Below are 13,712 nucleotides of genomic sequence, written 5' to 3'. Positions count from 1 at the left end.
GTCATAACATTTATAGTTGCGCAATCTTCCAATTTTTCGTAATATGCGTATTCAGTTCACTTAGAAAATGCGCGACATTTATTCAGCTAACTTTGTTAGCGAAACGGGGCCGTTATTCTTTGCCAAGAGGAAGATGCGATTAGGAAAAGTCATTGTCCGACATAGCCAGAGAAAGAGATGCGGTTGCACTTTATAATTCACGTAGCAACTTCCTCGTAACGTAAACAATTAGTCGGGTTAAGAGGCAGCGCATTTGAGGAAAGAAGAAAAGAAAACAGGGGAAGAAAAGTAAGGTCGACTCTGACATAATTACGTATATCTCATAGTTTGTGCCGACAACAAATCCTACGCTGCATTTTCCAAGCCGCAAAACAAATTAAAAATATGCATTTTCCACTTGAATCATTGAGTATAATCAAAGGAATTGCTTAGCCGGATGAAAAATTAAAAGCCGCGGCGCAAAGAGGAGCGAGCGGAGGTAAGGAATATCGACAGCGATATTACGCGCAGACGGCGAATTCTATGATGATATATCGCAGTAGTTTTCAGTGGAAACACAACGTGTTTCTATACATACGTAGTTTTAATCTAGACCGCAGTTTTCCGATACGAACAATTACACTCGTTCCTTTCTCCTCCGCGCGATACGTCCCGAAACGTATGATAAAAGCGCGCGTGTCGACCGTCGGGACAAAAAAAATAGAACATAATTTGTCGCCCGAATAGATAGAGAAGCGTGCGTGAACACGAAGAGGTAAATTACGAAAGGAGGACGAGAAATGGGAGTAAAAAAAATGATAAAAACTTATAACACGGAGACGGAGGGGAGGAGCGAGGAAGATGCAGATAACAGAAAATGCAGCAGATAAATGAGAACGCGGGAGGATGTTGGGAAGAATACTCGACTGCCGGCATAATTACGGCTCTCTGATATACTCCCCCGGTCGCGAATCCTATCCCTCCCTCCCTCCCACCCTACCACAGTCGAAAAAATAGACTGAGCACTTTTCCGGTTCTCCATTATAAATAAAGGAAACGCGAACGGGTCCTCAAATAAAGCAGCCGCGAAATCGCCCGAGCGCGCAAATGCAGCACGCGCGCTAAAAAAGACGGCACGACGCGAGGGAAGGGCGACAAAGGGTAAAAAACAGAGTAACTAAAAACAACATGTAAACCGAGCGTCCGCTTTACGGTGGTCTGAATTCAAAAGGGCGCGGCGCGGCGGCCGTCGGCGGTGCTGTTCTTGCACGCAATTTTTTTTTTTTACGTAGTTGACGAGTGGGGAAAACTAAAGAAAGCGCCTTCATAATTCAGGCGCCGATATTCGCGCGATCGATTGTGCGGATTAGTCGAGGTTCGGATTCGGAAGAGACCGGAAGAGAGAGAGAGGACCGGAAAAGGACGAGCGAAATAAGGCAGAGCCAAGAGAGAGAAACCCCGGACATAGAGCAAGTCGACTCCATAATTACATATCTCTGATAGACTGTGCAAACGCGGAACTTTATTCTTCATTCTCTCCTAATTACGGATATTTTCTCTAGTCAGCTGAAAATAAAGAGTCGGGGAAAATAATGTAATTACTCACTTGAGAAAATAAGAGGGACGTATATTACCTACGTAAAAAAGATTATTTCAAATTAAGAAACTCCCTTATTTATTGTCGCACTTAAAACCGTCCACATTTGTGTCTCGCAAATATTAACAGTGCATGAATATTAAAACCTTATGACATTAACGCCCACGGGATCAAAAGCGGATAATTTAAAGTGTAGCACTCTGAAAATTTTTGTGATAAAAGAAACACGCGAGACAGATATCAAAGAGCAGATATTTTTATCTCTTCCCTTATTTTAGCGACAGACTGAAAAGGTTTCCTGAAATAGTCGCTAAAAGTATGCAGCTTCTTTAAAATTGCAACCTACCCATCTCCGTGTGAATGGATTAAACAAAATAAATGAAGGAATATGAAATTAAACGAGATGATCAAAAGAGTGTGAGAGCAGGACGGAAATAATTGATTCGGATGCAATAGCACCGCGCCAAAATAGCGACCGAGAATCCTATCATCCAATACGGGCGATATGAAATCCGGTAAATACGTTTTGATGCGCGGCTGCAAATAAAGCAGCGGTAAGCAACGCTAAGCTGTCCGTCGTTGCACGATCGAAAAAATATAATGGGCCATAGATACGTCGGCAAGCGATGCGTCAAAACCAAAACGAAAAATTGGGAAAAAAGGAACGGGCGATAATAACCGACTTTAAACGCTGTACATGTGCATTAATGCCGGATTCACGGCACACAGTTTTATCTCTTAATACCGTTATCCGTTGTTCCCTCAAAAACAAAGGATAGAACCGCGAAAGGAGCAAGAAACGAGGAAAATGGGAGCACGAGCGAAGAAGGTACGCGTGAGCATAAAAGTGGGAATTAAAAGCGTTTCTACGCTTCTCTTGGGGCAATTTTCTTTTTCTATACGTTGCACGACCGAGAGGAAACGTCATTTAAAATCCAGATTTCCTCATCCGCATTGGCACTCGTGCGGCGATTCTTTCTTGAATTAAGTGCAAAATTGGTGTTTCAACAGTCAATCGTTTTTCAACGGTCATTCGCCTGCTCAACGCTTGATCGAAGAAAACTCACCGGACGATCTTGATCACCACGCGAGCACTTTCGACAAACTTATTTATTTCCTTTGCAAAAAAAACCCCCCAGCCGTCCTGTCGTAGCTTCGGGGCACTTGGCACGGACAATGTACGACAAAGGATAAGCATAGTTTTTGCGATGTAAATTAATAACGGTTGTAAAGAAAGGGAATTTAGCTTCTTTCGCCAACGATAAAATGATTTTCCATACAGAGAGTTTTTTTAATTCTAGTTATTAGCTTAGAGAAAAACACAGTCTGCGAGTTTAAAAATAGACAAAGGTGTCGTGGCAAAAAAATGCCGCGTTGTTCGATGTAGCAATGATGTCGCGTATTCCGTGTATCCCCATAAATTTATATAGTTACAGCACCAGGAGAGGGCCAGGAATATCTCGAGGTACTGATAGGGGTCCTCACTGCCATTATACTGCTGCTCTTGCTGGTCTTCTTCATTATCCTGTTTTTGAATCGACGACAAAAGCTGCAGAGCTCTCCGACGGTGTTAAAAAATCCATTTGGCTTCGCCATCAATATGAAGGTAGGGCAAATTTCGTTTTACGCAAGATATCCCCAGAAAGAAATAACCGAGTTGAAGTAAAGTGAAGCTTTACGATTTGCAGGGTCTTCTCTTAAACCTAACACCCGGTGGGATGCTGGCGGCGGAAACCGCCAATCATGTCTCACCTGATATGCCGGAGGACGTCAGTATGCACGAGTCACTTACGATGGAGCAATTTAATTCGCCGCTCGTCAGTCCCCAATACAAATCCACGTACGCGATCGTAGCCAATTCCGGTGAGCAAGCATCAGCTGGTTATCGCGCTAATCGCAACTGAGAATAGCGGACTGCTAAGAAGAACGTTGCCGGCGGATAGAACGGGAAATGACGAAACGGTGGTATTTTTCAGAGTCCCCGAAGGATTTTAAGAACATAGAAGTTTCGGAAGAGAACGTACGGCTCGACGCGAGACCGGAATCCGCGGTCGGTCCATCCAGTTGCTCCTCGTCACCGACTAACTCGCCGGCTCGTCACTCCCAACATTACAGAACCCTTCAAAGTTATAGCAGTCCAACTAGGAAACTCAATATCGCGGTTACGCCCAATCACCAAAGGGACGTCGATCAGGTTCACTCGAAACGCTGGCATACAGCGCCAAAGGAGAAGCACAAGGTACACATCAGTTGTGCATCGTACACGTACAATTTCACGATGCATTTGACTGATTGCGGGGGGGGGGGGGGAAGGAAAAGTACATTACATCGCGGAAAGGGAAATCAAACACTTGTAGCTACTTCAAACCTTAATGTCTCGACGTGAAAGTGCAATCTACGTTGATTCCTCTACCTGGTTGCGACCAATTGTTTGTTTTGCGAGCGAGAGGAAGATAGGACACAATATAACGATTGCGAACGGTTAAAAAAATTTCACTCGATTGTAGATACCAGCACCTATCGTCAGTTGGAACATCGCACCCAGCATGAACAAGCCGTACAAGTGCAGGGAAATAGAGCCAACCAATATACCACGTCAGTGCCTACGAACGACAGAGAAACTTGGCTCGAGGACTATAGGAGAGGTACGATAACCCGTACGAAATATAAGCAAATTCAATGCAAGTTATGCAACAAACAGTAGAAGCTGTTCAATAAACGTTTTGCTCCCACTAGATGTATGCGAATTGTGCTTTTATGTGATCAAATCGAATCGAATCTGTTTATGTTCGAGTTTGAATCGCATCCTTTCACGTTTGAATTCGAATCAATCGTTCTTGAGCTCGTTATATATTGATTTGAACATAAAACCACAAACTTGACAATTTTTTCGCTGACATTGTTTAATCTAAAAATGATTGCATTATTGCATTACGTTGATTAAAGGAAAATTATTACATTGATTGAAGGAAAAACAACCGAAAATGAATCGAATTGTATGTACCTTCAGTGACTCAATTCGAATTGATTCGCACACCTCTCGTTCCTACTTTCTTTCTATTGTGGACATCCCGAGGGGGAAATCGCTGAGGGCATTGTGGTGTACAGATTTGCGGCATTACCGGGCATCTTTTGGGTATTAGTTGGGGCATTATAAAGATAAAATAAGATAATAAGATAAAGTAATGCCCACTGGACATTAGTGGGCATTGGTGTACAAGATTTTGGTCAGCGGTTTCCCCCTCGGGACATCCATTGCCACAAAATATGCATCTTCACTCGCGTCGGATTGTAAAGAAGAATTTAAATATCAACGAAACAACCGCAGGAAAGTATAATCTCAATTAATCGGGCACTTGAGACACGACACATGTATAAATACGCCCGCAGCTCGGATGCGCGTCGTGACGCTCGGCTCGCACTTAATGACAGCTACGGGCGGTGATGAAATGTAATTTACATATTTATCTGAACAACATGTATTTGACCTGTAATCCCGATATGCATTCGCTCTTCTTTCTGGCAATACTGCGCAACTTCTCGAGCATACGTAAATATGAGTAAACTGTTAATCGGTCCAGGTTCAAACCCTGGCTGAGGTAATATTTTTCGCAATCATTTTTCTGTGTTGTAAAACACATCGCCAGTCATGGCCGATTAACAGTTTAATCACGTTAAGTCATTTGCTGGCGTCAAATAATTCTTGACGATACGTAAATATCTCTTGAACGTTGAACGTTTTTTTATTTGATGAAGACAATTATGTACTCTCGCCTACCGTCAAACTTTAAACTTAATACAAAATATCGACTTGGATAGTCATTGAGATAAAGAATGATTGGAAAAGATAAAAAAAATTGTCGATTCTTTTCACATGCTAGATAATATTGTTTGTACGATTTGCAGGCTATAATATGCGAGACCGTTGGTCTAGACGAGATCGTATCTGGCGCTCCCAGATTAGTCGTTGCTCGTGTACCCCTGTGTACCAGCGATATCCGAAGTAACAACGCAGTAGACCAAATGAGGGAAGTACAATTTCTATCGTGTTTATCCGACCCGAATGTGGCACGTATCTTAGGGGTCTGCACGGTCGAGCCAGTGCCGTGGACGATCATCGAGTATACAGAACTCGGTGATCTCGCTCATTACCTTCAATACAGTGTACCGCTCACGGGAACGCTCAGGCCAAACTGCAATCTAAAAGCTCTTAGGTAAAATTTTTCTCCGGCATAAATTCATCTTTATCTCACAATTGATTGTAAAAGCGGAAAGTAAGATCAAAAGGCTCTAACGATGAAACGAGTGAAGGAAGAAAAAAAGAGTAGACAATAAGAACCGACGCAGGGTGTTGGATGCGGATTAAAAACAGTTAGGGCCAGTTTCACAAACATCGTTTAACTGCTAACTAGGGTTCAGTCGACTCCCTATCTTTTTCCATCTTATTATTTAAGAAGAGGCAGAGAATGTTTGTGAAACTGGCCCTTAATGTATAAAACTCTCTTTATAGTCATTATTTGACGTCTATATACATTAAACTGTTTTTAATCCGCATCTAACACCCTGCGTCGGCTCTTATTGCCTATTCTTTTATCTTCCTATACTTGATTGTGAAAGCTTAGATATCATCTGTCCCGCTTGCTTTTGCAAATTTCTCATATAAATCTATTTGAATGTTTTCAGTCAAAGTTGTCTGCTTTATATGGGGACGCAGATAGCATCGGGAATGAGATTTCTCGAATCAAAGAATCTGGTGCACAAGGACCTGGCGGCCAGGAATTGTCTGGTAGGTCGTTCTTACACCGTGAAAGTGACCGATATAGCCATGTGCAGCGATCTTTACAAGAAAGACTACAGCGATATAGGAGGTAGACCACCCGCACCGATCAGATGGTTACCGTGGGAAAGTATTCTGCTGGTAAGTAATTTTCGCTTTTTCAAGTGTCTCCATAGTTTACTTTATCAAAATTATGTTATATTCTATACCACAGTTTAAATCTTTAATTTTAATTATCGATTTTTTAATCCACACTTCCGATTTTTAACATTTTTGTATACAAAGTGTTTACATTAAAACTCGATTGAGGTAAATTTATCATATAAAATTTAAGTTCGCAAAGTCTATTTCTTCAATTATGTATAAATCAAATTCTATTCACAGCTCAACATTTTCACTACAATTCACCAAAAACAAAGTTTATTTCGACCCCATTTCAAAGAATCTGCGATTGAAATAAAACTCGTATTTAAAAAAATAAATGTATATATACGTGATAAATTTTAATAGCGTATCAAGAGAGAACAGCAACAATATTTAAATATTTAAATTTCAGGATAGGTATACATGTTCGAGTAGCATATGGTCTTTTGCCGTGACACTCTGGGAGGTAATGAGTCTGGCTAGGGAAAAGCCCTTTCAACATCTGTCAAATGATCAAGTTATTCAAAACGCCGAGCATATGTACTATGGAGCGGAGCTACAAGTAAGCCACTTATCTGATCGCGGCGGCAATCGTTTTACAATCAATCACTTCCGAGTCCATCGATTAATCATTAAATTTTGCCTCGTGACAAAATTTTAACACGTTACAGATTAATCAAATCTTACACAGTCAAATACTTGGAGAAAAATAATACCACGGAGCATGAATACAATTGAAATTTACACTTCGTCAAAGCCGCGAATGAAAATTGAAGGAAACTTCTTGCCTGCTATTTGAATTTGATTACTTGTACTTTAGGTACTTTTACCGAGACCAACAATGTGTCCGGAGGAGGTCTATCGGGTGATGTGCTCATGTTGGAGAAGAGACGAAACCTCGCGACCAACCTTCAAGGACATCTATACGTTCCTGAAGAACGTAATAGCGGACTATCGACCTGGTGCATAAATAATCTTGATTAACTGTGATACGGAATGGACGGCAAGTCCCTCGGGATCTGAACGACGTTGTCGGGAATATTCCGAGTAGGACGAAGCATTATATGAGATCGTACTCGCCCGGGCATGACGCCTCGCGCGAAATCAGATTCTCCAGAAATGTACAATCGTTAGTTTTAGACATACATGTATCGGAGGCGCTAGATCCCGTGTCTCCTTGCGTAGAAAACTCGGGAAATGGAAAACTCGTACGCTGAGTGCAAAACTCAGCGGCGATCGTGAACGATCTCCCGCAGACTTTATCGCGCGTAATCTGTTTTTCAGACAAGAGCAATGGCGATAATCGACGTCTCGGAGCGAATGCCAAACGAGCACGAGGAGAGATGTATAATTGACGTATAAGTGTTAGGTTTGTTTTCTTCAGATAATCAAGATCGATAATTTCACTCTTCTTCAACTCGAGTGTATAATCGCGTCACTTTTGTCCGGACGTTTAACAAGATTTCATTTTCTAGTCAATACGAATCTTTAATTCTCACGAAAGTGCTATCGTGTACAGTATTCTAATATTAATAACATGTAATGTATGCTACTATGCTCAGTATTGATAAAGTCTATCCATTTGTACATACAAATTTAGGTCTTAACGCCAGGTAAATGGGAAGTTTTACGGCAGTAAGTCACGACGGCTACTTTTTTTTCTTTTATTAATACTTTAAATTATTACGTTTAACTCTTCTACATGCCCGACGATGCGAAAGCGCCGCCAATAAAGTTATTTTTCATTTTAAGTTTTAACAAAATTAATTAAGTTGTCTTAAATGTAAAAAAATCTGTGAAAACAAGGTCGGGCAATATTTGAAAAGAAGTTAGATGTTCAATCGATTAAATACATACAAGTATGATGTAATTTTATTAGCTTACCGTCTTGCTACGCCCTAAAAATTTCAACTTAGTCAACTTGTACATTCGAAGCCCATCAGTAGTAAGTACTTATTATTCTATCGTTCGTTTAAGTTGGAACTGTACTACGCTAAGAGGTGTAGATTTCAAGTATGTTCTTCCCAAGGACGTAATATGAACACATATCTTCGCCCGTTTTTATTTAAGAACAGACAATGATGCTAAAAACATCTAGCAATGAGTATCATGCTTTGGACGGAATTAATAAAAATTTAAACAACGCCATGTATTTGTTGGAATTTCAAATTACGGACGCTTGAGCGTGTCGATAGCAATACAAAATAAAAATGTTAATAAAGAGATAAACAATAATGATATAATAATATATATGTATTAATTTTATTACTACAAAATAATTTTAATTATTTTTATAATTAAATAATATCTGTTACAGTTACCTTCATCATATTTTCTATTCATAATTAATGTTTCTTATATCATTGCTGTTTTAGAATATGCCAGTAAGTCGATAATAATCAATACAGTTTGAATATGAAAATAAATTTTGCAGAAAGGTAGAAACGTTCAAACGTCCTGTCCCTTATTTTTCAAACTTAAAAAGGACTAGATAAGTTTTAAATAACTTATTATAATTGTTTATCGATTATGTAAAAAGAGCACGGTTGATATCAATCTCGATGGATGATAAAATCGTTTGTAGAGTGCTTATTCGTAGAGTGCTTAAATCTTTTCTCAATAATAAATTAATCCATCTGATGAAAGATCTGATAAAAGATCCAGCCAGGTGATCTTGTCCGATCACCTGGTTTGGTTATCTGATTGCGAGGCTCTAATACTTTCGGCTCTTATGAAAGTATCTAAATTTATGTCTATTAGTTATTGGCATATTCCATTGTAAAACAAGTGTAAAACATGCTGTTAAACTGTAAAACAGATAAGACAAACATTTATATAGAGATTTTTTATTATTCTTTTCTTCCTTAATTTGCTCTGAAATTATGCCCATGTATTAAAAAAATCTCCTATATAATCAGCGACGTAATACACTGCTGACATTTCATACACTCTAAAAATTTTTCTTTATTTTTACACATGTGCTTCTTCTCTCCTGTCTGTGAAATAATTAATTCACGTTTTTATCTCCCATGCAGCACAGAAGCTTGCAGTAACGTTGGAAAATTGTACATTATTTTTTCCTAGAAGCATTGTATTATTATATTATAAAATTTTAAAAACATAATTATGACATGAGAATACATATATTATTATACATACATACAGATATAAATAAGATTGCAAAAAGTAAAAAAATCTCCTTTCCGTACTGCTCCGATTTATGTAAATTGTGCATTTTATTTATATTAGATTAATAAGGCTATTACGTCAATTTGTGCAAAATTTAAAATAATATTGCATATAAATACTGCAATGTTACATGGTAATATTTCATAACGTTTATGCGATATTGCAATCTAGTGGTGAAATATTACCACAAAGTTCCTGCAATGTTCCTGCTGTGCTGTATGGACTGCTATACAAAAATACTACGGATTTCCGGATATAATTAATCACTATTTTTAGCAACAATACAGAATATGTACATTATATTCACATTATACGCTATATAGATTACGTTACTCTACGTATTATAAATTAAATTTAATAATTTTGAACGTAATACGCGTAAAAAATTTCCATGATTAAAATGTCGATATAATCTCCGGTGACATTGGCTGATACAAGATAACGAGATCGATAGAAGATTGATAAATGAGATTGATAAATTTGTTATGCGATGTTCCACAAATCCGGGCATCAATGTTACAGAAAATATTTGTCTAACGTGTTAAAGATACGATCTACCATCGTGATTTTAATCTTGGTGTATCAAGCAAACAACATATGCGAAAAATAACTTCCCTGCATTTGCATTCCTAAGAAAGAAAGAAAACAGAATTTGTATTTATTCTATGCGCATAGCGTTAAATGTGAGACACAAAAATGAGTTTATATTTAGAAGCGTGGTTGCAGTTTCATTAAAAAATTCATTTCATTAAGTTGGATAATGTTATGCTCATCACTAAAGAGTCAGCAATAAGATAAAAGGGAGAGAGAGAGAGAGAGAGAGAATGGAAGCTCTAGTTTAAAATCCACTTGTATAATTACAGAAAAAATACCGTTTCGCGCGTTACAACGAACTCCTTCCCCCATGACACAATTGACTTAACAAACTTTCGCCTGTTATCTCCAGACGACTTATCGTTATATTGCAAAAACGTGTTAAAGGATCGCGATGCTGGTACCACATATTTCAAATAGAGTAAATGCAACAAGCGCACGAGCAATGAATTCAAATCTCTCCAAGCCTCGCTGAGTCTCTCTTTATTCTAGGAAAACGTGATTATCTATTGGATGACAAATCGTAGAGGCCCGAATTAGTTATCTGACATCACGTAATGATAAAAATAGATAACGAAGTAAATACACGTCACCACGGCCGTGTGTGCGTGTCATTTACTCGTACGTATATGTGTTTGTGTGTCGTGTAACACCGATTACTTGCGTTTATATAATGGTAGCACCCTGGGAACGTGAGACCATTGAATCGCCGGCTGTCAGAATCATACGCAACTCCAATACCTCCACTCACCGAAAGAATGAAATCCTACACGCTTGCATTCGTCGCCCTCGCGACCGTCCTGCTGTATATTGGTAAGTGATCATCTTTAACTGAACATTATAACACGCTAATATGTATTTCCGAAATACTAATATAAATGACAAATAGATTTAATATCGCCAGTAATATAAAACCAATGATATGTAGTTTTTCAAAAACGACCTACACTGGCTAATGTTTTTTAAACAAAAACATTAGCCAGTGTAGTTTTTGAAAAACTACACATCACTAATATAAATGTGTCATAAATTCTTATACACATATGAGAAAAGAGGAAGATTGACTTCGTACGCACAGAATACAGAATTAATTATCATCTGATTCCGTAACAATTATTTAAGTATGACGTTTAGCGTTATTAGAGAGACATTAGTCTCTCGTTACTGGCACTTAGTTGTATATTTCTTTTCGCTATTATATTCTTCTCACCTATGGCATATTGTATTTTAATTATCTTAAAAGAAATAGTTAACCTATTTTTTTCCTGATAAATACATTACATAGCATTTAATTATATTACTATTTCACATTCAATTACGTTATGTAGCATTTTTTTGTAGATGCTCATATATCAGGATAAATTAAAATTGAAATTTACTTTGTCATTTTTTTGTATTTCTGCCATCGTATTTCTACGCATACATACAGTAAAAACTTTATCTAATCAAGTAGTTTATGTATAATAATTTCGTATGAAAGAAAACTATGACTGTGAAATTACCGTGAAACACACGTTTGCCTTTAAAATACCTAATATACCTACTATACCTGACGTTATAGTTTTCCATTATCGGTGAAAAGAAACATGTTGGAACATTAGAGTACAAATTCAACGATATCACGAATTTGTTTTCAGAGTATACCAATGCAATGGAACTATGTCCCCAAGAGAACTGTCTTACGCCTAACAAATGTGAGCAATTGGTATTAAGCTCTGCTGTTTCATGCAACGAACAGGGCACATCATGCTGCAGCGTAGGTGAGTTCGTATTTTAGACGAAGGATAGTTTGCTTATTGTCACCAGTAATGATTAGAAATTGAGACGGGAAACTTATAGTCAACCCAACTGGCTAATTATTTCATCGATTTATTTTTAATTAATAAATTCTTTATCATTGCAGTTAAAGAGGAATACAGAACCCACTGTCGTCACCATGGTGGAAGCTGCATGAACTCGTGTGCAAAAGCCCTCGTGAGACCCAACGTTGTTGATTGTACAGACGGTCAAGTCTGTTGCGTTTTGGTTTAGACAGAACTACATAATTGACTGAAACATCAGTCTAAGAACTACCAGAACTAAACAACAGAATATAATCTCATATAACTATTAAGTCCTAATCTTGAATCATAACACAACGAAATGAACACTTTGCCGGTAGCATTTTTAATTTTCAAATACAAGAAATACATCTAATCCTTGATGAAAAAACCCATGTTAACCAATAAAAGCAGGTATTGTCTCCAAACATATATTGCAACACACAAGAACATTTTATTTAATTTGTAATTATAATCAGATTTAATTTAAGAGACTTGAGAAATTTAATTAAAATTAAATATGCCACACACACACTCACACATAAAATATAAATCACATATTTTAAAGGTTTTATGGAACTTCCATGACTACTGGCAAAATAGTAATAGAATTCTATATAATGAGCTTTTTGAAACTGCGATATATCGACTTCAAAATAAATATATTATACGTTGCAATAGATTTTCTGTAATAAATTAAATGTACTCTAATACATATAATTGAAGAACATGATGAAACAATACAATTTTCTTATAAATATAGCGGTCACAATTATTTTGATCTAGCTAAATCCTTCTATCGATAATATCATGATTACCAATACATGGACAGCAGTGTTGACGAGGGTTGAAAAGTTTTGAGCCTAACATAGAAACAATTTTTTCTTGGTAAAACTCACTTTCATTTTTCGACATACTCTCCTTTTAGGGGATTACAATACTCTAGAGCCCCCAAAAAAAGACAAGTTTCGGTAATTTTGTTTAGGAATATAATAAACGTAAATAAAAATCTGTTTATTCCTATTTATTCTCTATACATCGAAGCATAAAAAATTTGGAATATATTTTTCCTCAACAAAATGACGGCGCCAGAGCCTTAGATCCAAAGTGCGGAAGTTGCCCCATGGGCGGACACGAAGCTCCCTCACCCTTTGAGCTGGAATAAAAATCCTAAGATTTTTTTAAAAATATATAACATTTTACGAAAATACTAACATCCACCGACAAAACGACTGTCGTACAACAACTGAGACTCCAAAATAGCTGAAATTTTCAGAGGTATCCTTCAAAGCACGTAGTCACAGTACTGAAGTGGCAAGACGAGTAATGCCATCTTCATGTTAAGGCTTAAAACTTTTCAACCCACCATCGCACAATCAACCAATCAAGAATTAAAATGTATCACATAAAAACTTCATAATCCATACCTCGCACATAATGTTAAGTTATAATTTAAGACAAACTACATCGGGAGACAATGAAACGGTATCTAGATATTTCATCTTCTCGTACAATTATTTTCTAGCAAATCTAACATTTTCATGAATACTGTTATTAGTGAAAAGATCAGAAACAATTTTCAGTAGGATATTCCTGGAACAATGATAATTTT

The 13,712-nt window shown here is 37.6% G+C and overlaps 2 protein-coding genes across 3 annotated transcripts in view; both read left to right on the top strand.

Moving 5' to 3' along the window:
* The window catches only part of LOC105565022 (discoidin domain-containing receptor 2-like), a 78,207-nt gene extending 69,464 nt beyond the window's left edge, over nucleotides 1–8,743 (top strand). Inside the window, exons 10-17 of one of the 2 annotated variants that reach the window (XM_012017839.1) lie at nucleotides 3,013–3,182; nucleotides 3,265–3,439; nucleotides 3,553–3,815; nucleotides 4,084–4,221; nucleotides 5,483–5,790; nucleotides 6,260–6,494; nucleotides 6,910–7,059; nucleotides 7,318–8,743. In XM_012017839.1, coding sequence (XP_011873229.1) covers nucleotides 3,013–3,182; nucleotides 3,265–3,439; nucleotides 3,553–3,815; nucleotides 4,084–4,221; nucleotides 5,483–5,790; nucleotides 6,260–6,494; nucleotides 6,910–7,059; nucleotides 7,318–7,467 — 1,589 coding nt within the window. In that variant the 3' untranslated portion in view covers nucleotides 7,468–8,743. Of the gene's footprint in view, nucleotides 1–3,006; nucleotides 3,183–3,264; nucleotides 3,440–3,552; nucleotides 3,816–4,083; nucleotides 4,222–5,482; nucleotides 5,791–6,259; nucleotides 6,495–6,909; nucleotides 7,060–7,317 lie in introns of both variants that reach the window. The other variant, XM_012017838.1, reaches the window with a different exon arrangement.
* A 132-nt stretch (nucleotides 8,744–8,875) lies between these two features.
* LOC105565046 lies at nucleotides 8,876–12,776 on the top strand. Its single transcript, XM_012017885.1, has 4 exons — nucleotides 8,876–8,881; nucleotides 10,961–11,093; nucleotides 11,918–12,040; nucleotides 12,184–12,776. Exons 1-4 carry the CDS (start codon nucleotides 8,876–8,878, stop codon nucleotides 12,309–12,311), a joined length of 390 nt encoding a protein of 129 aa, XP_011873275.1. The 3' UTR covers nucleotides 12,312–12,776.
* Nucleotides 12,777–13,712: the final 936 nt, after the last annotated feature.

Source organism: Vollenhovia emeryi, unplaced genomic scaffold, assembly GCF_000949405.1.
Source record: "Vollenhovia emeryi isolate VEMERY1.0 unplaced genomic scaffold, V.emery_V1.0 DF939156.1, whole genome shotgun sequence".
NCBI lineage: Eukaryota > Metazoa > Arthropoda > Insecta > Hymenoptera > Formicidae > Vollenhovia > Vollenhovia emeryi.
Note: the sequence above shows the minus strand (reverse complement) of the source record. Positions and strands in the feature narration are given on the sequence as shown.